Below are 27,614 nucleotides of genomic sequence, written 5' to 3'. Positions count from 1 at the left end.
GGGGCCTGAGCCGCGAGGTCGACGCCGGTGGCTGCAGCGGCCCGAGGCCAGAGGACCCGCCGCGCGGCTCGGTCTCCGGAGAGGGAGGGCCCCGCTGTTGTCGCCGCCCGGCCGGTGCCCGGTGAGGACGGGCCCCAGCGGATCGGGGAGGGTCTTGGGTCCCTCGGCGTGGTTGCGCCCCCAGCCGGGCTCTCCCGGGGGTCCCCAGGGCTGCTGATGCTGGGAAATGGGGTGTCCTTGGACTCTACGTCCCTCCATCGGGCCGCCTCCTTGTCCTTCACCTGCGATTCGCAGCCTCCTTTCTCCTCCTCCTCTGCAACCCACCAGACCCCCGGGACTGAGCCCCGACACCCGAAGTCAGGGAGCCCCACATGGGCTTGCCTTTCCTTGATCGTGTCCGCCCCACCCAGTACTGCCCCCGCCCTGGCATCCACCCGAGCCCCATCCTGACTTTGCAGCTCCGGAGGTCCAGTGACCTTGCACTTTTTGCTGCTGTTACACCTGCTTCCACTACTGAATATATAGATTGCCTGTTGGTGCCTTCAAACTTTTTAGACTCAACCTATAGTGAGAAATATTATCTGACATGCCTGTAAATGCCTATTACTGAGAGAGAAGTTTAAAGGGAGATTCTTACCCCAACCTCACATGACGCAGCCAGATCTACTCTACGTCCGTTCTAATTCTATCCTATCTTGTTCTAGTCTATTCTCTTCTTTCCATTTTTTTTAAAAAAGACTATTGCTAACCCATTAAACTGATTTCAGGACCTAAGGAGTCTGACCAGTTTGAAGCCCTTGCTTTAACCACCACAGGGGTCCAAAAGAGCCTGACACGACTGAGCACACACACACACACACACTTTCGCTTCCATTACCCCTTGCATTTGGAGCATGCTGAACTCCAGTAACAGATAATCAATCACGTGTAAACTTCAGTTCCAAAGAAAGGGTATATTTTTTATCATTCTGACCTTAATGCTTTTCCAGGCCAAAATCATTTCTAGGACTTAGTTCAGTTCAGGCAGTTTTACTTTGTTCCTCTCCCAAAAGCTCCTAGATGGACTTGGGGAAGCTGGAGGCTAGATTGTGGACGGTTTATAATGGAGATGGACACCACTGTCGTTGGAGAAGGAAATGATTCAAACTGAGCTTTAGGAAGTCAGTACTTCATAGGGAGAATCTGGATGCTGGGCAGAAAGGCAGTTGAGATGGTGGGGGCACTTCCCTGGTGGCTGAATGGCTAAGACGCTTCTCCCAGTTCAGGGGGCCTGGGTTCCATCTCTCATTAGGGAACTAGATCCTGCATGCCACAGCTGAGTTTCCAGACCCAGAACCTCGGGTCCTTGCAGCCAAATTAAAAAAAAAAAAAAAAGGCTGAATGTCCCCAGTAATCCAGAGGCTAAGACTGTGCTTCCAATGCAGGAGGCCAAGGTTTGATCCCTGGTCAGGGAACTAGGTGGTGAAAGAATCTGCTTGCCGATGCAGGAGTCTCAGGCTCCATCCCTGGGTCAGGATGATCCCCTGCAGAAGGAAATGGCAGTATTCTTGCCTGGGAAATCCCGTGGACAGAGGAGCATGGCGGGCTACAGTCCGTGGGGTCACGAAAGAGTTGGGCACGACTGAGCATGCACCCCAGGGAACTAGACCCCCCACCCTCAACTGAGAGTCCACACACCGCAAGGAGAAGATCACCAGTGCTGGGATGACGACCAGAGAGCCCACGAACTGCAACCAAGACCTGGCCCCTCCAGATGCATGCAGAAATATTGTTTAAAAAGGGAGGTGGTGGGAGAGGAAGCCCCAAGGTGATGTGGGGTGGGAGGGCGTGGAAGATGGTGTGACCCAGTGTCCTGGGACGTGAGGACAAGTCAGGCCTGATACGGGAAGTGTGGAAACCGCCACGGTTGTGATCTACAGGGGTTAGGAGATTTGGGGCCAGGAGTCTGAAATTTCCCTTTCTGTGCCCTCTGCCTCTAAACTGCTTTGGAGCAGTGGTCCTCCGGGGACATTCAGCAAACCTGGGTTGTCAGGATTTGAGGGATGCAACTGGCATCTCCCAGGTGGTGGTGGTGGTAAAGAACCACTGCCTACCAATGCAGGAGACTCAAGAGATTCAGATTCGATCCCTGGGTTGGGAAGATCCTCTGGAGGAGGAAATGGCAAACCACTCCAGTATTCTCGCTTGCAAATTCCATGGACAGAGGAGCCTGGTGGGCTACACTCCATGGGGTCGCAAAGAGTTGGGCATGACTGAGCACATGGTGGCATCTCGCAGGCAGAGGCCAGCGATGCTGCTGAACATCCTTCATTCCACAGGATAGGCCCATGACAAAGAATTATCTGGTGCCAAAGGCCAGCCATCCTGAGGTTGAGGAGCCCTGCTTTGGAACAGAATCCTTAATCTTTGGGGGGATCACTGCTACTTTCCTCTCTCCCAGCATTAATGCCCGTGTGCACACTTGGAGACCACATACAGATCATGTGATCTGTATCACAGGATCTGTATCACAGGAGGGCCCGTGAGCCAATCAGTGTGCACGTCCTAGTGGGGCGCGGGCAGCTTTTAGAATCATCCAGGACATTTTTCAAATATCAGGACCTTTGCACCTCCCCTTTCTATCATTCGGATCCCCTCCTGGGCCCGGACAATGTTCTCCCTGTTCTTATGTGATATTTGTTGTTCAGTCATTCAGTCATGTCCGACTCTTTGTGACCCCCAAAGAGTGCAACATGCCAGGCTTCCTGTCCTTCACCATCTCCTTGAGTTTGCTCAGACTCATGTCCATTGAGTCAGTGGTGCCATCCAACTGTCTCATCCTCTGTCACCCCCTTCTTTTATGTGATGACTCAGAGTTTATGGAAGAATTTCATGTACAGTATCTCATTCACCACTTTTCCTGTTTCCAGGTGAAATTAGTCCAGAGAAGTGATGGGATTTGCCCCTGGTCTCCCACCCAGCAAGCCAGCGCTGACGATGGGTGTTGGCGGACCGTGAAGGTGGTTCTTACTTGTCTATGAAGGTAATTCTCTTGCTCCTCCATCAGCAGCTGAGCGGGGATCTTAGGGCTTGGACCCACTGGTATTTGAAAACAGTTTGTATGTAATATTATGTGTCTCTTGGGTGTTGGGTTTACCAGAGCAGGCACGCTGAGTATTGCACTCAAATTTGCTCTGTACTTGATGTGGTAGGGGAGGAAAAGAGCATCAGAGAGCGATTAACCGTAAACTGTGAGGTTCTCGCACTTTCCATTCACATCTGCCTGACTTAAAAATACTCCAGTCACTCTTTACTGAGTGAAAATAAAATATTATAAAACAAACACATTAAGGCCCAAGTATTTACCTCCAAACAGTGATCATCCAAAAAAAGAAAGCAATTTAAATCCGCTTAGAACAAATATACAAATGTAATGCAAATAGAAGTTTCATTAAAAAATGCTTACTTTTATTACATGCAATGCAGGTTAGTTATTTCCTATGCGATTTTTTAAAGTGCTGACTGGGGACTTGTCTGGTGGTCCAGTGGCTAAGATCTGCACTTCTTGTGCAGGGGGCCCAGGTTCGATCTCTGGTCAGGGAACTAGGCCCCACGTGCTGCAGCTAAAGATCTCGCATGCCGCGATGAAGATGAAAGATCCCGAGTGCCACAACTAAAACCTGGCATAGCCAAACAAAATAGTAACATAAATTTAAGAAAACAAATAAATAAAATTGCAGACTGGAGCCCACAGATTATAATACCAATGACCGGGGAGATTTGAAAAGCAGAGGCTTAAGACCAAAACAGAGGAAATAAAACTCTTTCATGCAGATATAAAATGAACGCGTATTCAAGCTTTTGCTTAACCCATTAATCCAGGAACCAGTAAGATCTTATAACCAGTTTGCAAGGGAATCCAAAGAAGATTCTAGAAGACTGTAGGTCAGGAGTATTGACATGAACGCGTACATGGAGGAAAACTGGAGAAATTGCTTGCTTATCTGTAACGTACATGGTGAGAAAGCAAGAATGGGTGTACAGGCTAGAACTATTTCGCCTTGTTTGGTTACCTGTGCAGAGTTATAAAAGCAGCTCAGAGACAACAAGAGGCTAGAATGGTATAACCTGAAATGCTGTGCTCCAGACAAAGCCCAATTTTCCACTGATGCACAAATTTCCGCTACAGCCTCATAATTTCAACGAAAGATCGTTTTTGCATGAAATGGAGGTGGTCCTGTCAGATGGGGTGGGAGGGCTGATCATTTACACAGGTGTGGCACATTTGGTAATTCACCTTGTAGGCCTTCTTGAGTTTGCTTTGCTGAAAGTCTCTGTAAGGAACCTCAGTTTGGACTTTTAAAAGTCTGGTATATGTCATCCCAAGGTACTGAAGCCATGCTTTCAAGGTACTGAAACAAGCTTTCTTCCCCAGATTTCATCTGTACTACTTAAAAATTTGGGCATATTCCACTCGAGGTCCCCAAAATACCTTAAGGTGTCTGAGACCTGTTAGATTGTTATTAAAGGATCATTTTAACAAGATGCAATCATGAATCTCCCATCGATGTGAAAATAAACAAACATTAACGATTCTGTTTAACACACTAATGAAGGAACCTGTACGTTGTGACAGATGAAATAACATGTGAGAAACACTTCACGTGATGTCCTGCACAAAGGAAACGTCAGATCCTTCTCAGGGTGGCCACGGATCTTCCGGCCACTGAACCTCAAGGGCATCTAGTCCAGTTCAATTCAGTCGCTCAGTTGTGTCCGACTCTTTGCGACCCCATGAATCGCAGCACACCGGGCCTCCCTGTCCATCACCAACTCCCAGAGTTCACTCAGACTCATGGCCATCGAGTCCGTGATGCCATCCAGCCATCTCATCCTCTGTCGTCCCCTTCTCCTCCTGCCCCCAATCCCTCCCAGCATCAGAGTCTTTTCCAATGAGTCAGCTCTTTGCATGAGGTGGCCAAAGTACTGGAGTTTCAGCTTTAGCATCATTCCTTCCAAAGAAATCCCAGGGCTGATCTCCTTCAGAATAGATTCGTTGGATCTCCTTGCAGTCCAAGGGACTGTCAAGAGTCTTCTCCAACACCACAGTTCAAAAGCATCAATTTTTTGGCGCTCAGCCTTCTTCACAGTCCAACTCTCACATCCATACATGACCACAGGAAAAACCATAGCCTTGACTAGACAGACCTTAGTTGGCAAAGTAATGTCTCTGCTTTTTAATATGCTGTCTAGGTTGGTCATAACTTTTCTTCCAAGGAGTAAGCGTCTTTTAATTTCATGGCTGCAGTCACCATCTGCAGTGATTTTGGAGCCCAGAAAAATAAAGTCTGACACTGTTTCTCCATCTATTTCGCATGAAGTGATGGGACCAGATGCCATGATCTTTGTTTTCTGAATGTTGAGCTTTAAGCCAACTTTTTCACTCTCCACTTTCACTTTCATCAAGAGGCTTTTTAGTTCCTCTCCACTTTCTGCCATAAGGGTGGTGTCATCTGCATATCTGAGGTTATTGCTATTTCTCCCGGCAATCTTGATTCCAGCTTGTGCTTCTTCCAGCCTAGCGTTTCTCATGATGTAGGGGTGACAATATACAGCCTTGACATACTCCTTTTCCTATTTGGAACCAGTCTGTTGTTCCATGTCCAGTTCTAACTGTTGGTTCCTGACCTGCATACAGATTTCTCAAGAGGCAGGTTAGGTGGTCTGGTATTCCCATCTCTTTCAGAATTTTCCACAGTTTATTGTGATCCACACAGTCAAAGGCTTTGGCATAGTCAATAAAGCAGAAATAGATGTTTTTCTGAAACTCTCTTGCTTTTTCCATGATCCAGTGGATGTTGGCAATTTGATCTCTGGTTCCTCTGCCTTTTCTAAAACCAGCTTGAACATCAGGAAGTTCACGGTTCACGTATTGCTGAAGCCTGGCTTGGAGAATTTTGAGTATGTAAAATTTCGAACGTCTAGTCCAGTGTTTCACAAAGCCGAGTCCGTGATCCACCAGGACCAGAGCCTCAAGGGGTACTTGTTAAAACTCCAGATTCTTGAATTTGATTCTAGATTCACTCTCACAATTTTGGATGGGAAATCTAGGCATCTGAATTTTTTTTTTTAAAGCAGTGAAAGGTTTATTGCAGGGCCAAGCAAGGAGAAGGAAATGGCCACCCACTCCAGTATTCTTGCTTGGAGAATTCCATGGACAGAGGAGCCTAGCGGGCTACAGTCCATGGGGTCGCAAAGAGTCAGACATGACTGAGTGACTAACATTACATAAACAAGGAGAATGGATGGCTCATGGTCAGAAACCGCCCCCAACCTCTTGATGACTTTCAGGGGAAGTCTCTATAGGCAAAATTTGGGGTGGAGGCTGCAGGGTGCATGACTTTCTTCTAATTGGCTGGTGGGGAGGTAACCAGGCAGAGCTCCAGGAATCTCCACCCCCAATCATCTGCATTTTTATCAAGTGCTCCGATAAAAAGTAAATTTAAAGTATCAAACACCCCAAGTATTACATACACAAATAATCGACATACAAGCTTTGTGAAAACTGAACTTAACGTCACTATATGGGTGCACCCTTTCTGTGCTGTTTTTTTAAACACTGCTCTTCAGCAGGGTTTCTCAGCCTCAACCTTGCTGCTGTTTTAGACCAGATCCTTCCTCCTGGGGGTGGTGGGGGCTTCCCGAGATCTGAGCTGCATCCTCAGCCCCCACCCACGGAGGCCAGGAGCCTGTCCTGCACCCTACTTGTGACAGCTAGAAATGTCTCCTGACCTTGCCACATGTTACCTAGAGGGCAGAGCACCCTGACTGAGGACCACCGGCCTTAACCCTACTCCATCGTCAATACCTGTCAATACCTATGGGTCAGAATCCTCAACTTAAAAAGAACCGTTTTTAACTTATTTTAGGAGTATAAGCCCAGAAAACAGACACAGGAGGTTCGCACGCTGGCTGTGGTTTAGCAGCTCAGCTCCCCTGGTCACAGAAACCTAAAAGTGAGCCTCAGTTTCCTCCTCTGTGAGTGAAAGAAAGTGAGAGTGAAAGAAAGTGAAAGTGAAAGTCGCTCAGTCATGTCTGACTCTGTGACCCTCATGGACTGTAGCCCACCAGGCTCCTCTGTCCATGGGATTCTCCAGGCGAGAATCCTGGAGTGGGTAGCCGTTCCCTTCTCTAGGGGATCACTCCCAGCCCAGGTCTACCACATTGCAGGCAGATTCTTTCCTGCCTGAGCCACCAGTGAATGAAAGAACAGCAGGCCTAATGGAGGCAGGTATTTGGGAGATAAAATGAAATAACCTCTGCAGAACCCTCGCCTAGCCCCAGGCACCTCAATGGCATTTGGCGACTATGAGGCATGTAACCACAGTCCGTCGGATTCCTGAAGCACGTGTGGTCGGAACCCACCTGGGAAAACAAAGTACTGTAAGGTTTCACTGGGAGTTGCATCGCTCTCCCTGCTGGTGAAAGCTGAGAAGCTAAACCGGAAATGGCTTAGCAGCAGTGCAGCAGCTGGGGGTGGGGGCACTGAGCAGACAGTGCTGGGGCAGCCAGGCCCGGCAGGTCACTTCTCCCTGAAGCTCCTTGCTCCCCGCCCCACCCTCCAGACCCCCACGGTGGCTCCTGGTGGCCAGATCAGCTGGAAGCCACAGTGTGTTAGATGCTCAGTCGTGTCTGACTCTCTGTGACCCCATGGACTGTAGCCAGGCAGAAATATTGGAGTGGGTTGCCATTCCCTTCTCCAAGCCACAGTACTAAACCATAAAATAGATGGTATGTAGGGCCAATCAGTACAGCTCTGAAGACCTGGCTGTCACTACCCATGTGGTCCTGGGCCACTCGCTTCAGGCCGGAGCCTCAGTTTCCCCAGAAGCAGAGGGGGCAATGGTGCAGAGAGATCAATGGGTCCCTGCACTTGAGGTACCTGTGATGTCATAGGATGTTTGTTTTTGGCTCAGGTCCCAGCTCGAGGACCAGCCTTGTGGCTCTGGGTTGGAGTGGCCCCTTGGTATCCCCTCCTCTCCTTCACCCTACTCCCTTGTCTCTTCCTGCTTCCACCCAGAAGGCCTGTGGCTCACTTATTTTCTCTGTCAACTTCCACTGTGTCTATAGGTTTGAAACTTAGGTTTTCAGAATCCTTTTATTTTGAGTTAATATTAGACTCTTTTTAAAAAAATGCAAAAAAAAAAAAAATAATAAAGAATTCCCCTGTGCTCATCACCCAGTCTCCCTGAATATCAATGTCTTACCAAACATGCGGTGATCGAGTCCAGGAAATCCACACTGGTCCCATACCATTAACCTGAACTCTTGACCTTATGCTCATTTCACCAGCTTGGCCCCTAACATCCTTTGTTCTCAAATCCCGTTTTGCATCTTGTTCTTGTGTCTCCTCCAGTGACAGGTCCTCAGTCTTTCTCCGTGATGACCTTGACACTGTGACACGTCCTGGTCAGTCGTTTAGAATGTCCCTCCAAGTGACTTGTCTGGGGGCGCTCATTTGGGGCAGGAACATCGCCAGAGATGACACTGTGTCCTCCTCGGTGTGACTCATCAAGGAGGTCATGGTGCTGGTGTGTCTTATTATCAATGAAGCTGGCCTTGAGCATTTAAAGGCTGTGTCAGCGCAATTTCTCCACTGTCGAGTCATTATCTCTCCCTTTGTGCTTAATACATGTCTTGGGGGAAGTCTTTGAGGCTCTGCAAGGCCCACAGCGGAGACCACAGGATTCTTGATTTTCACTTGTTTCTCTGCCCCATGATCTCTATTCCTCTTTATCTTCTTTTATGACACATCTTGCAGAGGAATGGAATCCCTGCTTTTCCTGAGAGATATGGAGTTAAAGAAAACAATTACCAAGCAAGGAGGTGCAGCTTATCTTTAAAGTGTGTGATATTTCCCCACTCTAAAGAGCTCACGCACATTGTAAACAAAGTTGAGAAAACAGAAGGAATTTAATGGAAAAAAATTAATCGCTTTTCTTACTAGTTTTAACGTTGTGAGGTATTTCCTCCCAGTGATAGTTTTTTTTTAAAGTCACAGATACATAAATTAGTCAGTAAATAACAAATGTGACCAGACTTGAGATGAGCCAGAAGAAATGAAGTGTACTGAGGTCTAGAGGCAGTGTCACCATCCAAGGAGTATTTTGGTCTTTTTTTAAAACAACAACAACAGCTTAGAAATTGTAATCTTTGCTGAATTTGTTCACTGTATTTCGCTTTCTACCTAATATATTTTGTAAATACAAACTTTTTGGGGGAAGTCTTCCTGAATTATTTGTCCAACGTGGAAAAACTCCCAAATTCTAGTTCTATAAACACTGTGTGCATGCTAAGTCCCTTCAGTTGCGTCTGACCCTTTTCGACACCATGGACCGTAGCCTGCCAGGCTCCTCTGTCCTTGGGATTCTCTAGGCAAGAATACTGGAGTGGGTTGCCATGCCCTTCTCCAGGGGGTCTTCCCCACCCAGGAATTTAACCGGTATCTCTTCATGTCTGTCTCCTGCATATTGGCAGGTGGGTTCTTTATCACTGGCGCCCCCTGTGGTACATTAATTCTACCAAGGATGCTGTACTTTCAAGGAGCAACATCACCCTCTTGTGGCCCTATTTTGGTATTGCGCTGAGGACTTGGATTTGTGTTCATGTTCGGGGCCTGGTTATACAACATAATACTTTGGTCCTTTATGAGAGATCCATCTGGTCTGCAGGTGAGGGCCTCCCACTCTATAAAGAGGAAGAAAACAACAAACATGTTGAACACATGTATGTGCAACAGAAAGTTAAACGTATACTAAAGACACTAATACAAGAATAGAAACAAGTGCATTTGAGTGGCAGAATTGAGGATAATTTATCAGTGTTACATTCTCAACATTTAAAAGTGTTTTCAATAAAGTTTTTACAATATGATATTAACAACTTACAAAATATCTTAATATATAGTCCATGCCCACTTTTGTGAAGAAATCAAGCCCAAGAGTGAGAAGCCTGTTTATGGTGAAGACTGTTTTTTATCCAAGTGACCCTGGGGACTCGAGTCATACCTATAATGATTTGTTTTTTGGCCGCACTGCTTGGCTTTCAGGCTCTTAGTTCCAAGACCAGGGACTGAACCTGAATCCATGACCGTGAAAGCACTGAGTCCTTGTCCAGGGAATTCTCTATAAGGATTTTTTTAAACAACTTTATTGAGATATGGTTTGCATAGCACACAGTTCCCCTATCTAAAGTGTAGAATTCAGTGTTTTTAGTGTATTCACAGTCAACTTTATAACATTTTCATTCCCCCAAGAAGAAACCCTTAGCATCACTCCTGAATCTCCCCCTCCTTCCTGTCCGACCCCCATCAACCACAAATCTAATTTCCGTCCCTAGTAGACATCTCATGCAAATGGGTTCATACCACGTGCTAACTTTAGTGTCTGGGATCTTTCGCTGAGCATACTGTCTTCAAGGTTCATACACATGGTAACATGTATCAGAACTTCATTCCTTTTGTTCTGTTGTCTAGTTGCTCAGTCGTGTCTGACTCTTCTGCGACCCCAGGGACTCTAGCCCATGAGGCTTCTCTGTCCATGGGGTTTTCCAGGCAGAGTGGGTTGCCATTTCCTTCTCCAGGGAATCTTCCCAACCCAGGGATTGAACCTGTGTCTTCTGCTTGGCAGGCGGATTTTTTTTTTTTTTACCACTGAGCCACAGGCAAGCCCTCAGTCATTTTTAAGGCTGAATAAATTCCATTGCATGGATAGACCACATACAGGCCAGACCAGGTGTTTGGGAGAGAAGCATGGATTTTGGATTAACCCAGCAGGTGCCGATCCTGCACTCAGGCCAAAGAGGAAGATGGTGGTCTGAAGAGTCAGGGGGCAGGTGCTAGATGGCCTGGCAGAGAAGGAAGGGGTGTGAACTGTTCCAAAAAGTCTAACTGTTGAGGGAAGGAGGGGTTTTGTGAACTTCTGTATTAGGATTTAGGAGACATGAGAAGCTTAGGCATCTTTGATTCAAAGGACATGAGTTTGAGCAAAATCTGGGAGATGATGAAGGATAGAGAAGCCTGGCGTGCTGCAGTCCAGGGGGTCACAAAGAGTCGGACATGACTGAACAACAACAACGAGAAGCTTAGACCTGAGAACTCTAAATGCAGAGACCCAGAGGAGGCAGAGAGGCTTGGGGACCAGGGAAAGCAGATCATTCAGATGGAGAAAGGGCCCTGGTGTGGGGGTACCAAGGGAACTGGACTGGACACTTCGTCCTCCAAATCAGGATAAAATTTGTATGCTCTCTTTATCCAGACAGTGATGAGTCATTAGAGCTTAAGAAGCATTCCTCCTCAGTGGATGAACTGTGAAAGAGAAATTGTAAAATTCAGAATCATGGAGGAATAACTTTCATCAGAAATATGCATTGTGTGGAGAACCTCATTCATCAGTATGATAGATGGAGCGTTACTATGTATAGTTTGCTATAGTTGTGGGGTTTTTAAAATAATTTTATTTGCATGTGTGGTAAAATAAACATAACAAAACTTTACTACTTTAACCACTTTTAAGTGACAGTTTAGTGTCACTTAGTTGTTCAGTCATATAGTTGTTCAATCACATAGTTGTTCAATCATCACCACCGTCCATCTCCAGAAATTTTTCATCTTCCCAAACTGGAGCAGTCCCCATGAGTGCATGCGCAGTCGTGTCTGACTGTGACATAGCCCACCAGGCTCCTCTGTCCATGGGATTCTCTGGGCAAGGATGCTGGAGTGGGTTGTTGAACCCACATCTCCTCTCCCGTGTCTCCTGCACTGCAGGCGGGTTCTTTACTTTACCAGGGATGTCCAAAATGGTCCCCATTAAACACCAAGTCCTCCTCCCCACCAGCCCCTGTCAACTACTGTTGGACTTTCTGTCTCTATGAATTTGACTAGCTACATCATGTAAGTGGAATCATAGAGCATTTGTCCTTTTGTGTTTGGCTTATTTCATATTACAGATGCTTAAAATGCACAATTCTCATTTGATATCCTTTATACTTAATATTTTGTTCCTCTCACTGAGTTACAGTCTTTCAAATGTGAGCATCTGAGGGATTTAAAATTTGTGTTGGATGACACTTAGAGTTCAAGAGTTCAAAAGCACTTTGATATTGGATATTCCGCATCCATTAGTATTATTCCATCTATCAAAAAGTCAAAACTGACTATGTTCAGTTGCTTGCCAAGAGTATCAGTTACTACTGCATAACAAATGAGCCCTGATCTTACTGGCTTGAACTAACTGTAGTCTATTATTGATCAGGTTTCCATGGGGTGCCTGGGCCACTTTTCCCTGGCTCTTTCTTGTGGTTACACACAACTGGAGGGTCACTGAACTTGACAGTGGAAATGGTCTCCCTCCAGGCCTGGCAGTGCCTCCATCCCCTGTGTGCAGCCCCTCATATAGCTTCCTTCCCTGGCAGTCTCAGGGCCCCTGTCTCAGAGGGTGACCCCCCACAGCAAGCTTCTGCCATGCTCTGTTGGCTACAGCAAATGACCAGTCCAGGCTGGAGACCAGTTCAGGTTCAAGACCACATTGCAGAGGGGCCTGCATACTTTATGGGAGGATTTGTGGTCATTAAACAGTCTACACTTTAAGGCCCTTTAGTGGCTGAGAATGGGAACCCTCAATCAAATCTAAATTGCAGCCTGTTGCAAGGACCCAAGCCTTTCCACAGCCTGTGGTCAGTCACAGTTGGAGGTCTTTTGTTGCACTGGAATTTGTTCCATATCCTTTGAGGTACATGCACAGGGCTTAGTCGCTCAGTCATGTCCCATTCTTTGCAACCCCAAGGCCTGCAGCCTGCCAGGCTCCTTTTGTCCATGGGGATTCCCCAGGCAAGAATACTGGAGTGGGTATATTTTAAGCTTTGTAAACAGAAGCTTCAGTTGAGAGAATTACACTGCCTCGGGGTGCCCATGACTCTGGGTGAAGTTCCACCGGAATGTGGCGGTTCTGTGTCGGAAGGCTTTGGCCTCTGATCGCATGAGACTGAGGTCAGGGTCCTTGCTGCCTCCACTGCGGACCGAGCGCAGGGTCCCATAGGAATGTGCGTGCTGGGTGGGCAATGACCGCAACATTTTGGCGGCCTGAGCTGTCTGAACGGCCTGTGGAAGGAAGGACTGGCTCCTTGCTGCCTTTCGCCGTGTCGTGGGAAGGACGCGGGGTCGATACCGCGTTCCTCAGCCCCTCAACCCCCGGCGCTCAAGCCGCGGAGGCGGGCTCCCGGGGGACCGACGTGCGCCGGGGCCAATCAGCGCGCGGGGACGGGGCAGTAAAGGGGGCGGGGCTGCTCTCGGTAGCCTTTCCCTCCAGAGCGGCCGCGCGCGAGGAAGCGCCGCCGCTGCCCCGCCTCGGCCATCACACGTGCCCCCGGGTCCCCAGGGCCGCCGCGCCCGCCTGAGGGGCGGGGTGGGCCGCACAGGGGCAGCGGGGGTTGGAGGATGACACTAGAGGAAGGATCTGGCCGGGGAATCCGTCAGGCGTCCCCTTACCTGTTTCCTAGGTTTCCTTGAGTCCCCGCCCGTCAGGACAGGGCTTTGCTCCTGGCCCTCGATGGCCTTGGCTCTGCCTCCTCGGGGACTCAGGAGCGCCGCGCGTGGTCTGATAGACCTTGGGGAGCTGCATGTGGGCCCCAGACCAGGAAACGCCACGCGGCAGGAATGGGGGACCTGGGGTGACAGCTCACAGATGGGGAAGCCGAAAGGTTGAGGTCCGATTCTGGGCTGTTACTGAGAGGTGGGAAAGGGCCTGACATACGTCCCACCCAATCCTCCAAGAAGATAAAGCAGTCACTAACGCCCCCATACCGATGCCCCAGGGACCAGGTCTCCAGGCCAGCCCTGCCAGCCATCCTTTCTGTTTCTCCAGACCAGCAGCCAGGGAGCCCTCAGTGACCACGGCTCCTCTGGACACCTCCACAGCCCTGTCCCCACTCAGCTGGGGCAGCACCAGCACCAGCTCAGACAGAAGTCGCTGCCCTCATGGGGCCCTGGCATCCCCTAGCCCTGGGCAGCCTGGGCCTCTGGCCTGGGATGGGGACTGGATCTATTTGTGAATCCAGAGTCCAGCCTCCCAGGGCCAGGCTCCCCTCTGGGGCCTGCAGAGTGCCCTGGGGGCCCAGCCCCCGCTCCTGGTGACACAGACAGAGTGTCGGGGTGAAGGGCAGCGGGCCTTCTGGGAGGCTCGGTGACCTGAGCTCACATCCCGCAAGTGCTTTTCCCCAACGCCCGTTGCTCAGGGAGACCGGCTCCCGTCATCCTGGACCAGGTAGCCCAGGCGCAGTGCGGGGCGGGCCCTGGGCCAGCTCGACCGGACCCGCAGCTATGCTCCATGGCCGTGTGCCTCCGTGGTCTCATCTGTAACCTGGGGCGATGAGAACAACTTCCATAACATGGAGTGAAGGTTAAATGGGACAAACCCGTGGAAGCACTCCACCCTGAGCTCAGCACCGGTGGGCCTGGATTCCTAGTAACTCACAGCTGTCAGTACCTTGGTCACCCCAGCAGCCCCTGGAGAGCCCTGTTTCTGGCACATTTTACAGTTGGGGAGTGAGGTTTGGCTGGGGGAGGTGATGGTCCCAAGGCTGCCAAGACAGCAGACATGCCGGCCCGGGTTCTCCAGCTCCATTCAGGTCCTTCCCCAAGGTGGGAGCGGGCGTGGGGGGCACAGGGCAGCCCCACCTGCCCTATCCTCCAGCCCAGATTCCTCTTGAACCCTGGCCCAAGGGCCCCTCCACTGATGGGATTTTTTTTCCCATGTGAGATCTTAGTTCCCCAACCAGGGATCGAACGTATGTCTCCTGCATTAGAAGCCCAGAGTCTTATCCACTGGACTGCCAGGGATGTCCCCGCTGATGGGATTTTGTCTCCTCCCTTAGGACAGAGCCAGGTTCCTTGCAGGGAGGTGGAGGACAAATCCTACTGAGACCTGAGCGTGGCCTGGGGGCCCGGCCGCCCATCCCAAAATGCCCCTGCCCGAGCCCAGCGAGCAGGAGGGCGAGAGTGTGAAGGCAGGCCAGGAGCCCTCCCCTGAGCCCCCTGAGCCAGGCACAGATGTCGTCCTCGAAGCCCCCGTGAAGCCCATGGAGTTCTCTGAACTGGTCCTCCTGGCGGCCTCCACTGAGAGCAGCGATGGAGTGGACACCCAGCCTGAAGAAGTGCACTGCGTCCTCACCCTGGAGATGGCTGACCCCGATACCCTGGCCAGCACTCCCCAGATCCTGCCAGTAGAGGAACAGTGTGCGGTGGTCCAGCCAAGGCCCCAGACCCAGGCACTGAAACCCAGCAAGCCAAACATTGGTGAGTTCCAAGCCAGCTGCCCCCAACCAGCCACTTTGTGGCCCTGCGTGCTCAGACTTGGGCTTTTCCGGCAGGGTGACCTTGGCCATCCCTTCCCTGCTCTGAGCAGGGCCTCCCTGACCCTGTCCCAGGCTGGTGTGGCGAGGGCAGGAAAGTGTCCCTGGGCGCCCCAGCCCATGTTCCCGTCCATACCCCTGGCCGCAAGCCTTGCTCCAGGTCAGCTGACCTGCCCCCCGCCTTGTCTTCTGCAGTCACCCAGCCCCTGGAGTTCCTGAGGACCCCGTTTGGGGGCCGCCTGCTGGTGCTGGAGTCCTTCCTGTACAAGCAGGAGAAGGCCGTGGGGGACAAGGTGTACTGGAAGTGCCGCGAGCACACTGAGCTGGGCTGTCGGGGCCGTGCCATCACCCGCGGCCCGCGGGCCACGATCATGCGGGGCCACTGCCACCCGCCTGACGAGGAGGGCCTGGAGGCCCGGCGCCAGAGACAGAAGCGGCCCGGCCCGGCCCTGCCCGAGGGCTTGGCAGGTTCCCAGGGCCCCGGCAGCGGGGTGGAGGAGCCCCTGGAGGGGGCGGGCCCGTGGCTGTGCCCTGTGGAGCCAGAGCCGACCCCAGGCCCGGTGCTGAGCTACCTGGCCCCCGAGGAGGACGAGGGGCTCCGAGCCCTGGCGCTGCTGAGATTGCCCCCGAAGAAACGCTCGACGCTGGGGAGCAGTAAGTGCCCCCCACCCTGGCCTTACCCTTGAGCAGGCGGGAACCACGCCCGTCTCCTCTGCCCAAAGACACACCTGGGTCCTTTGTGGCTTCTTAACACACTCAAAGTCAAAAAATGATTTTAAAAATATAAAGGTGTCCCAATGATCATTAAGCCCGTGGGGGTAGAAGCAGTGCTCATGGACCGGGCGGCCCAGGTCCTCCTGGAGCTTCCTGAGGCACAAACCGGAGGCTTGTGGGCCCCACGGAGTGCTGGCAACCTTTGAAGTTTGGGGAGGTGGGCCTAGTGGGAGACGTGAGCTTCGTGGCCCGGGTTCAAGGTCCGGCCCCACCTCATGCGCCTGGGCAGCCTTAATGAAGTTCTGCAGATTCACAAGATAGGCTATGGCCTCTCTGTGAGGGGCCTGGGCACTGATGGGTGGGAAATGCCAGCCCTAGTCCAGCGTGTGCTGTCTCTGAGTCACTGCTAGATGGAGTCTTTGCAGAGGTTTTTATTCTTCATCTGTTTGTTGGCTTTCGTTTTGTTTTTGCAGAGGTTTTATTACAGTCACTGGGAGGTGGGCTTGGTCCCTGAGGCCGTGGGCCTCCTAACCTGGGAAGGATTGAAGAGTTCAGGGATTTAAGGGGCTGGGCGCAGGGTGTGTGCCTCTCAGGTGTGTCTTCTGGTCCCATTTTATTTTATGGAGTGTGCCTGTGTTGCTCAAAAACTAGATCCAATTTTCAAACAAACCCTAAGCAGAAGTATGGCTGGGAGTGACACGTCAGAGCTGGCTCAGCCCTCCCCACCAGCCCCACCCCAAGACCACCCTCACTGGCCACCAGTTGAGGGGCATGGCCTCTGGCTTGCTGGGCAGGTGGTCCGCGGGGGCACACGGGCAGCGGGCACAGCGGGCACATCAGGAGAGGGGCATGGCCTCTGGCTTGCTGGGCAGGTGGTCCATGGGGGCACACCTGGAGCCCCCGCGGCCGGTGCCCACCCAGCCCCCCACCCCGCTTCCTCCCCCAGGAGGGCCCCCGCCCCTGGAGTTCCTGCGGACCTGCTATGGGGGCAGCTTCCTGGTGCACCAGTCCTTCCTGTACAAGCGGGAGAAGGCCGTGGGGGACAAGGTGTACTGGACGTGCCGCGACCACACGCAGCACGGCTGCCGCAGCCGCGCCATCACCCAGGGCCGGCGGGTGACAGTGATGCGGGGCCACTGCCACGCGCCCGACCTGGAAGGCCTGAAGGCCCGGCGGCAGCAGGAGCGGGCCATGGCGGCGCTGCGGGCCCAGCCGGGCGGCCCCGGGGGCCCAGAGGACAAGCCGCTCCAAGGCGTGGATAGCCTGCTCTACCGCAGAGGGCCCGGGCCCCTGACTCTCACCAGGCCCCGGCCCAGGAAGCGCCCGATGGCCAACGACGAGGACCTCCCGGCCGAGCCCCAGGGCGAGGAGGACAAGGACGAGGACCCGGGTGAGTCCACACCTGCTGGACCGGACCTCCCTCCAGTCTTGCTCCCCAAGGTCCCAGGAGGCGTGGGGCGGGGCAACACCAGGCCCAACCTGGCCCCCGGCCCCCCCAGCTCCTGTCCCAGGTTCCCCCCACCCACCCATGCTCCCATCTCTCCCCAGGAGGCCCCGAGTTCCTGAGGACCCCTCTGGGGGGCAGCTTCCTGGTGTATGAGTCCTTCCTCTACCGGCGGGAGAAGGCGGCCGGGGAGAAGGTGTACTGGACGTGCCGGGACCAGGCCCGCATGGGCTGCCGCAGCCGTGCCATCACCCAGGGCCGGCGGGTGACGGTGATGCGAGGGCACTGCCACCCGCCCGACCTGGGGGGCCTGGAGGCGCTGCGGCAGCGGGAGAAACGCCCCGGCACAGCCCAGCAAGGAAGCCCAGGTTGGTTAGACAGATGGGGTGGGGGGTGGGGACAGCCTCAGTGGACAGGCAGGAGACCCAGACTGCCCACTGTGCCCTCTTGACCTCCAGCAAGCATCCTCCCGTCCTTACTGGAAACTTCTGGAAGGTTGCAGCTCCCTCCTGGCTCCTCCCCTCCCTGTCCTCGCCATGGCCGCCCCCCCCCCATCCCCTTCTTCTCCCTCCTGCCCAGACCAGCCCGGAACCTCTGCACACCAGATCAACCCAGGCTCCCTTTGCTCCTTCTCGTCTTTTCCTTTCTTGTTTCGCACGTATAGGATTTATGGCGGTGGTGGTGGTTTAGTCGCCAAGTCGTGTCTGACTCTTGCAACCCTGTGGACTGTAGCCCGCCAGCCTCCTCTGTCCATGGGATTCTCCAGGCAAGGATACTGGAGTGGATTGCCATTTCCTTCTCCAGGGGATCTTTCCGATCTGGGAATCAAACCTGGGTCTTCTGCATTGTAGGCAGATTCTTTACCAGCTGAGCTACAAGGGAAAACTACAATAGGATTTATAGAGGAAGCTGATTACACAGGGCGGTTTGTCATTTTTCCAGGGGAGGTGGCTGACACTGCGAAAAGTAACAAGCATTGAGGGCTGAAGGTGACACGGACCTGTGATTGCTTCGCTCTCCCCCAGAACCTGCCATTGTCCCTCAGGGCTGCTCAGTGAGGGTCCTGGGCCCTCCTCCCACCTTCGACGGCCCCACAGGGCCTGTGTCTGACCCTTGCGAGGCCGCAGTAACTCACATATTAACGTCTTGCCAAGAGCAGCCCTGGCCTGGCCCTCTGCTCGCTGGGGCTCTCTGCTCAGGTCCATCCATGACTCCACCTGCCTCTCCTCTGGGCTTCCCAATCCCAGACTTTTCTGAGTCGTCTTTAGAGCCTGGCTGGCCCTAAAATTCTCTCAAACTCGAGACCTCTGATTCCTTCTTTTTTCTTCCCAACTCCTTTTGTCCCATTTCCTTGTAACTTCTGTGTATCTGGAGATGGTCTCACCCCTTGCTGTCCTCACCCTCAACTCCCATCCTGAGTAAACCGCTCAGCCCCTTTGTTCTTTCCCTCTTCTCTGAAGCCTGCCTCCTTCCACCGTTTCAGCTGGTCTTTTATCCCCTCGTTGCCTGTTGACCTCCGACCAGCAGTTCCCCCCGCGCTGCCCCCTCCTCTCAACGCAGCTGCTGTACTTTTGTTCTATAAACCGTCCTGGCCGAGTGGGACCAGGCTGTTTGTGGCTCCTTCTCGGTGGCCGTCTGGTCTCTGTGCTCGGGACTGATCCTCCGCATGTGGAGGGGTCTTTGCTTGAAGGTGTAAAGTCATGTCTCTGCCCCTGGGGTGTGTTGCTGTGCTGGGGGCACTCGGGGCCATTTCAGGCCAGAAACTCGTGTCCTTCACTCATAGAAATTTCCTCATGTTCCATGACATTCAACTCCCCATTTTTCACACAATTCTTTGATTTTGCTTTCCAGTCCTTCAATTTACTTTCTAACTTTCACTCTCGTATTTGAGTTCTTTTTTGACCCATCATCCCACAGCACAAAGACCACCCCACCCCCACCCAGGCCCTGGCAGCGGCCTTGTTGTCTCTGAGTGCCTTTTCTCTGTGGGTTTCTTTGGTCCCTGCCTTTTAGGGTAAAGCTTGCCTCTCTTTCCCCCCCCTTTTTTTTTGTCAACAGGTGAAGTTTTCCAAGCAGGTATATGCCATTCACTTCCATTTTCTGTTGATCACACAGTTGTATAAAGCAGCACAAACTGAAGGAGAATGATTTCTTTTTGCGGCGGCAGGGGGGGCGGGGGGGAACGGGGAGGTATGCTACACAGCTTGCAGGATCTTAGTTCCCCGACCAGGAATTGAACCCCTGCCCCCAGCAGTGAAAGTGAGGAGTCCTAAGCACTGGACCTCCAGGGAATTCCTGGTAATGATTGTTGTATACACTTTAAATTGTTTTACATGGTCTCATATGAGATACTTGGTGTAAGAATCTTGACTTTTTGATTGTGGAAGACATGAGAATCTTTGATCACGTGTCCAGTGGTTCTTGGCTGTCTGCCAGGTTGAAGGTGAGACCCACACGCTCTGTATATGGGCACCAACCTGGTGATGGGAGAGATCCCAGACCTAAGCGCCCAGCCTGGCTGCCGGCTCCAGGGACTCGGGGAGGGAAACAGGGTGGGCTGCAGACTTCCTCCTCCTCTCCCCACACCCCACACTCTTGCTCCCCAAGACGGGCACCTGTCTCATTGCCCTTCAGGCACGCAGCGTGCCCTGGGCTCAGCCGCTGGACTCTGCCTGTTCTGAGAGTGGCCCCTGCAAGCTGGGCGAGCCCTTGCTTTGCTAGCTCTGACTAGGTGCCCCCTCTGCCCAGCCTCTAACCTGCGTCAGCATCTCTGCCCTCTCCTCCCCTCCCCTCCTTGCATCTCCAATTTGTGCCCTGTGCCTTTTTTGTTTTCATTGAGTGCAGAGAGAGCAGAAGCATGCCCCCCATCCCATACCTCCCCTCCAGCCATGCACCACCCCCGCTGACGGCTGCCACCCCCCACTCCTGACAGACCCCCCAACCCCCTCCCCTGCATGGTTCCCATGTCTGGACGGCAGGAAGGGAGTTCTCGAATCAGAACCTCCTGGGTCCCCCTCTCAACACCTCGGAACAGCAGCCCACCCTCCCTGCCTCCCTCCCCTGAAGCCATCCCATCTCTCCCTAGGAGGCCCCGAGTTCCTGAGGACCCCTCTGGGGGGCAGCTTCCTGGTGTACGAGTCCTTCCTCTACCGGCGGGAGAAGGCGGCCGGGGAGAAGGTGTACTGGACGTGCCGGGACCAGGCCCGCATGGGCTGCCGCAGCCGTGCCATCACCCAGGGCCCTCGGGTCATGGTGATGCGCAGACACTGCCACCCGCCCGACCTGGGGGGCCTGGAGGCGCTGCGGCAGCGGGACCAGCTCCCCACCCTGGCCCAGAGGGAAGGCTCAGGTGCTGGTGAGGGAGGCGGGTGGGGGCTGGGCCTGGTCTCCCTGGGGACAGCCCAGGGCGCGGACTGGAGGGAGCCTGGTGGGACAGTCCTCCTGTGGCCCAGGTGGGGTGGGTTTGTCCCCCTGGGTGGTGAGCTCCCCGGGGGGAGAGGCCCCACACTCCCGCGCTGGTCCTGGCGGGGCTGGGGTCTCAGGGAAGACCCCCTCGGACGGCTGGAGAAGGGCAGGAGTGATACCAGGAGCTGAGGGAAGTGCTCCCAGACCTTAGGGACCCTCTGTCTGCCCTCTCCCCACCCCCCCCTTCCAGCCACCCCAACCCCAGCATGTCATGAGCTTTCCGTTCAGAGTCTTAAAATGTCTCCTGAGGGAGAATTTGACTAGTCACCAGCTGGCCGAGGGGCGGGTGGCCCCAGAGCGGGGAGGCCCCTGGTGCACTGTCCAGACCAACCTCGGGCCTGCCAGAGTGTTCCAGTCCAGCCCCTGCCCTGGGGCACCTGCCAGCCGGTGTGGAGGTCAAGCTGGGTCAGCAGGGGCCTGCGGGAAAACTCAGGGTTTGGGCGCCGCAGGCCCAGCCTCCCCAGTAGCCCCAAGGGCCTCAGACAGACAGCCCGCACCCCAAGGTGACAGGGCCGAGGTGGCCTGAGATTCAGTCCCTAGGGCCCTGTGGCGCAGGCTGGGGTGGGGGCAGGGGTCCCCACTTTTTTGGCTGGAGCTCTGCACCCTGCTTCCGGGGCCCTGCCCAGGCACCCCACTCACACGACATGTTCCTTCCAGAAGCCCCCCAGCCCCTGGAGTTCCTGAGGACTTCCCTTGGAGGCCGGTTCCTGGTGTACGAGTCCTTCCTCTACAGGAAGGAGAAGGCGGCTGGGGAGAAGGTGTACTGGATGTGCCGGGACCAGGCCCGTAAGGGCTGCCGCAGCCGCGCCATCACCCAGGGCCCGCGGGTGACGGTGATGCGAGGGCACTGCCACCCGCCCGACCTGGCGGGCCTGGAGGCACTGCGGCAGCGGGAGCAGCTCCCCGGCCCGGCCCAGCAGGAGGACCCAGGTACAGACAGGGCCGGGGACAAGACGCTCTGCCAGGCTGAGGTTCAGACACCCCAGGGGGCCGACACTGTCTGGAGAGCTTTGTTCCCTGGGCTTCCTGCCTTTTTAGAGTCTCCTACCCTGCCTCCCACTGGCTCCTTCTCCTGGATCGAGAAACACACCTAAGTCTGTCCCATCCCTTTTTTTGAAGGGGTGGGGCTGTGAGGCCTGTGGGATCTTCATTCCCCCATCAGGGACCTGAACCCACGCCCCCTGCACTGGAAGCACAGTCTTAACCTCTGGACCACCAGTTGTTGTTCAGTTGCTTAGTTGTGTCTGACTCTTTGCGACCCCATGGACTGCAGCACATCAGGCCTCCCTGTCCATCACCAACTCCCGGAGCTTACTCAAACTCATGTCCATTGAGTCGGTGATGCCATCCAACCATCTCATCTTCTGTCATCCCCTTCTCCTGTCTTCAATCTTTCCCAGCATCAGGCTCTTTTCCAATGAGTCAGGTCTTTGCCTCAGGTGGCCAAAGTATTGGAGCTTCAGGTTCAGCATCAGTCCTTCCAATGAATATTCAGGGTTGGACCACCAGGAAAGTCCCTAAAACTGTCCCATTGTTAAAAACAACTTCCCTGGGAATTCCCAGGAAGTCCAGTCATTAGGACTCCAGCTTCTCACTGCCTGGGTTCAATCCCTGGTTGGGAAGCTAAGATCCCTCAAGTCACACGGTGCAGCCAAACAAACAGGCAAACACTCCCATTCTAACTGCCATTTTCTTTCCTCTCTTTTACACTAAGAGGTCTTCATTTTTTACAGATGGTAGTATCTTGAAAGCCTGTTTAAAAAATATAGACTGCTCTAGAAGGATGTACTCACGAGTACGCACACACAAGCATGAGCACATGTGCGCGCACACATAGTTTTGCAAGTAATTAACCATGTTGAGCTGAACTTGGTTTCTCTTCAAATAAACAGAATGTAAACCCAGTCTTTAGAAAGTGTCTCATATTAATTCATGGAAATAGGAAGGGCCACGTCTTATACAGGAATGAATCCAAGTTATATAAAATGACCAAAGGAAACTTGATTTCTGCTTTAAAATTTTTCTTTTCCATGAGAAAGCCAGTTTGACTTAACCAAGGAGGCACTGTGACTCTCCTTTGGCAGGATGAAGGGTGTGGCCTCTTCGAGATCTAGTTGCCTTCCAGTCTTTTTGGTGACAGGGTGAAGCCTGGCTCACAATCTCCAATAGCTTATTTTACCTGGCATAGGTAGTTTGGGGCTTCTTTGATGGCTCACCTGGTAAAGAACTTGCCTGCCAATGCAGGAGACGCAAGAGTTCAATCCCTGAGTCGGGAAAATGCCCTGGAGAAGAAAACGGCAACCCATTCCAGTTTTCTTGCCTGGAGAATTCCATGGACAGAGGAGCCTGGTGGGCTACAGTCCATGGGGTCAGGTCGCAAAGAGTTGGACACGACTGAAGCAACTTAGCACACATGCACTCAGTTTGGGGCATCAGAAAACCAGAATTCCCAATGACTTCCCCAGTCAGAGTCATTCTGCCTGGTTTTCTTCACCCTTAAGGCCTTGAGGTCATTGTTCCAAGGGGTGTGCCTTTGCCTCTGGCAACTTCAACAAGAGAAGAAGTGTTAACCCATGTTTTCAATGTTTTTCCCTCAGAAAAGGTAAAACTTCTGCCTGAAGTTCAACTGTGCTTCGAGAGGTGTGCTCCTGAATGCCAGCAGAGTTATGGGTAACTATATTGGTTATCTAATGCTGCATCACAAATTACCCCAAAGACTCAAGACTAAGAACAGCAAATACTTACTGCTTTTCACAGCGTCCATGGGTTGAGGTTTCACGAGGGGCCAGTTGGGATAGTTCTGGCTCCAGGTCTCTGGTGAGATTGAAGGGAAGGTGTCCATGCGGGTCAAGCTTTCAGACATCTGAAAGCTTGAGGAGCGGGGCTGGAGTAGGTGTTTCCAAATGATCTGTTCGCTCACAGGGCTGTGGGCTAGAGGCCCACACCATGTAGACCTTTCCTTAGGGCTGCTCTAGTATCCTCAAACAGGACAGCTATTTTCCCCCAAAGTAAGTGATCCTAGGAAGGGAGTATATTATAAAGCAGAGATATCACTTTGCTGACAAAGGTCCATGTAGTCAGAGTATTGTTTTTCTAGTAGTCATGTACGGATGTAAGAGTTGGACCATAAAGAAGGCTGAGCACCAAAGAACTGATGCTATCGAACTGTGGTGCTGGAGAAGACTCTTGAGTATCCCTTGGACTGCAGGGAGATCAAACCAGTCAATCCTAAAGGAAATCAACCCTGAATACTCATTGGAGGGACTGATGCTGTAGCTGAAACTCCAGTACTTTGGCCGCCAATGCGAAGAGCTGACTTATTGGAAGAGATCCTGATGCTGGGAAAGATTGAAGGCAGGAAGGAGGAGAAGGGAGCGACAGAGGATGAGATGGTTGGATGTCATCATCGACTCAATGGACTTGAGTTTGAGCAAGCTCCGGGAGTTGGTGATGGACAGGGAGGCCTGGCATGCTGCAGTCCATGAGGTTGAAAAGAGTCGGACACGACTGAGCAACTGAACAACAAGTGAGGGAGCAGAGCAATAAGGAGGCCACCACCTACAGCAGAATTCACATTCTTCTCAAGCACACGTGGGACATTCCCCAGGATGGACCATTTGTAGGCCATCAGACAAGACCCTGCGAATGTAAAAGGACTGAAATCATAGAGTACGTTGTATGACCACAGTGGAGTGACATTAGAAGTCAATAACAAAAGTTTGGGAAACTCATAAATATATGAAAGTTAAACAACATATTTGTAAATATATCCAGTGACTCAAAGAAAATGACAAGGGAAATTAGAAAATACTTCGAGAGACTTCCCTGGTGGTCTTAGTGGTTAAGACTTCATGTTCCAGTGCAGGGGACCTGGTTTGATCCCTGGTCAGGGAACTAGATCCCAGTTCATCCTGTAAGGCTGGCAGTAGCCTGGCACCAAAACCAAGCAAAGACACACGAGAAGGAAGACTAGAGAACAATATCTCTTAGGAATACAGATACAAAAATTCTTAGCAAAATACCGCAAACTGAATCCAGCAATGTGAAAAGGATCCTACACCATGACCAAATGGGAATTATGCCAGGAATCCAAAATTGCTTCCCCGTCTGTAAGTCAATATCATACAAGCTTGTATACAGAAGAGACTTAACACAGGAGGCCGGCAACTCCTGTCCTTAGAACATCCTGTTTGTAAGGCTGACCCTGAGCTTCCAGGGTCCAGATCAGGATGCTTCCAGGGCTTGACTGATACTGTCCCTAAATGACAACGGTTGCTCACTCTCACCTGTTTGTACAAAGAATGTGATTTTTGCTGAACACTTGCTTTTCTTCATGGGCTTCCCTGGTGGCTCAGACAATAAAGAATCCGCCTGTAATGCAAGAGACCTGGGTTCAATCCCTGGGTTGGGAAGATCCCCTGGAAGAAGGCATGGCAACCCTCCAGTATTCTTACCTGGAGAATCCCATAGACAGAGGAGCCTGGCGGGCTATAGTTGTAGCCTACCAGGCTCCTCTCTCCATGGGGTTGCCAAGAATTGGACACGACTGAACGACTAAGCACTGCTTTTTTTCTGAGATTCTGGAATATCAGTGACTGTAGGTACCCTCTGCTTAAAACAAGATATAGTTTATTCATACAATGAAATGTTGCTGCTGCTGCTGCTAAGTCACTTCAGTTGTGTCCAACTCTGTGCGACCCCATAGACAGCAGCCCACCAGGCTCCCCCGTCCCTGGGATTGTCCAGGCAAGAACACTGGAGTGGGTTGCCATTTCCTTCTCCAATGCATGAAAGTGAAAAGTGAAAGTGGAGTCGCTCAGTCATGTCTGACTCTTAGTGACCCCATGGACTGCAGCCTTCCAGGCTCCTCCGCCCATGGGATTTTCCAGGCAAGAGTACTGGAGTGGGCTGCCATTGCCTTCTCCGACAATGGAATGTTATTTGGCCATAAAAAGGAATGAATTGCTGACACACACTACAACACGGATGGATTTCAGAAACATCATGAGAAGTGAAAGAGGCCAGACACACAAAAGACCACAACTTGTGTAATTCCATTTCTGTGAAATGTCCAGAATGGGCAAATCTATGGAGACAGAAAGTAGATTAAAGTTTGCCTAGGGTGAGGAATGTTGGGGGTGCAGTTAAAGGGCATGGGGTTTCTCTTTTGTTGTTGTTTTCTTGGCCATGCCTCTTGGCAAGCGATATCTTAGTTTCCCCAACCAGAGATTGAACCCCAGGCCATGGCAGGAGAAGCACCAAGTCTTACCCACTGGACTGCCAAGGAGTTCCCAATCCCATGTTTTCAAGGCACCAGTGTGATGTATGTGTATAAAAATGACCTGGTTGATGGTGATCTCTAGGGGGAAGGGAATATAGGAATCCTTAACTGTCCCTTTTTTTTTGCATTTTATTTATGTTAGGTCATTTTTTATTTTATTATCCTTAACTTTCTTCATTATCTCCTTCCGCTATGTTTGGATTTGCATGACGCATGTGTGTTTCTGTGTCATCAGGAAGGTGGAAAGTACACAGCTTGACAGTGAGTCCCAGTGAGGCCAGCCTCCAGCCTGACAGCAGAGGAACCAACCCAACCTAACGTGTCACCAGTGTCAAGGATGCTCCAGGTCCTCGCAGGACTCTGGCACTTCCCACCCAGTTAGATTTTGCTCGACAAAGCCTCTCTTTCATTCTCCAAAGCATCCACGGGCTTCACATTTCCTCCAGAGGCCTCCCAGGAAGAATGCTTGATGGTGTCTCCCTGCTGGCAGAGAAGAGCCCGGGAGCTGGTGGCCTGCAGCAGTGCGTGATGTGGGGTGATGTGGCGGGCAGGGGGACCCCTGCGGGGGCCTCGAAAAGCTCAGAGAAGGGAAGCATCATTCACAAAGACACCTCCCCCCGCCCCAGCCTGCCGAGCCACAAACACCTAGCCATCCTGAGAGCCCACTGCTTTGCCAAGGACTTTCCTGTCAGGTGTGGTCCCACTTGAGCTCCATAAAGTGGAAAGTCGTCGTGGCAGCCACGTCAAGATGAAGGCAGGAGAGTTTGGGGAAGTTCCTGCCTCTTTGGGCTGAGCTGCCCCACGTGGTGTTTGCCGGGCAGGTGCCGGGTGGGCCTCCACGCTCCTTGGGCACCTACTGCCAGGGTGTGGCCATCCCTTAGAGCAGGCAGAAACCAGGGGACTTTTACACCATCTGTTGGAGTTTCCTTTGCTCTTCTCCAACTTTAATCAAGCATGGTGTCGACGATGCCCAGGGCCGGTGATGTGGGGCCGTGGGAGCCCGCACTGGGCAGACTGTCCCGGGTCGCCCAGGTTTGCTTGATGCCGGAGGAGAGGCAGACCCAGATGACGGGGGCGGGGGCATCCCCTTCTCCTGTCTTCTGGCACAGCCGGGAGCAACAGGCTGATGTCCCCCACCAACCCAAGGCTGCAGCTTGCTAAGGGAGCCGCGTCCCGCCAGCGGCTCCTTGCACCCATCCTGTGATGGCCGGGGGCTCCCCCTCTCCCGCCTAGCTGGCCGTGCAGCCTGCCGTCTGGCTACAGGGCAGTGACAGCTCAGATGCTCCCTGCTGTCCCTCTGCCTCCACACTTCCCACAATAAACCCG

The 27,614-nt window shown here is 52.6% G+C and overlaps 1 protein-coding gene across 1 annotated transcript; it reads left to right on the top strand.

Annotated features, from left to right (window-relative positions):
- Positions 1 to 27,599, top strand: FLYWCH1 (FLYWCH-type zinc finger 1). The gene is made up of 10 exons (XM_068967420.1): positions 1 to 121; positions 2,910 to 3,022; positions 14,908 to 15,328; positions 15,580 to 16,038; positions 17,045 to 17,488; positions 17,647 to 17,910; positions 20,628 to 20,891; positions 21,665 to 21,937; positions 23,605 to 23,677; positions 26,524 to 27,599. Exons 3-10 carry the CDS (start codon positions 14,995 to 14,997, stop codon positions 26,561 to 26,563), a joined length of 2,151 nt encoding a protein of 716 aa, XP_068823521.1. The 5' UTR covers positions 1 to 121; positions 2,910 to 3,022; positions 14,908 to 14,994; the 3' UTR covers positions 26,564 to 27,599.
- The last annotated feature ends 15 nt before the right edge of the window (positions 27,600 to 27,614 follow it).

This window comes from Capricornis sumatraensis, chromosome 3, assembly GCF_032405125.1.
Source record: "Capricornis sumatraensis isolate serow.1 chromosome 3, serow.2, whole genome shotgun sequence".
In the NCBI taxonomy this organism is placed as follows: domain Eukaryota; kingdom Metazoa; phylum Chordata; class Mammalia; order Artiodactyla; family Bovidae; genus Capricornis; species Capricornis sumatraensis.
This window is presented reverse-complemented; position numbering and strand designations above follow the sequence as displayed.

What these genes read in the sequence shown, in the direction of transcription:
- FLYWCH1 (XM_068967420.1), top strand. Translation starts at nt 14,995, where the DNA reads ATGCCCCTGCCCGAGCCCAGCGAGCAGGAGGGCGAGAGTGTGAAGGCA. An exon ending in GGCCCAGAGGGAAGGCTCAG is followed by an intron (nt 20,892 to 21,664) that starts GTGCTGGTGAGG and finishes TGTTCCTTCCAG; the next exon opens with AAGCCCCCCAGCCCCTGGAG. An exon ending in GAATGCCAGCAGAGTTATGG is followed by an intron (nt 23,678 to 26,523) that starts GTAACTATATTG and finishes CTGTGTCATCAG; the next exon opens with GAAGGTGGAAAGTACACAGC.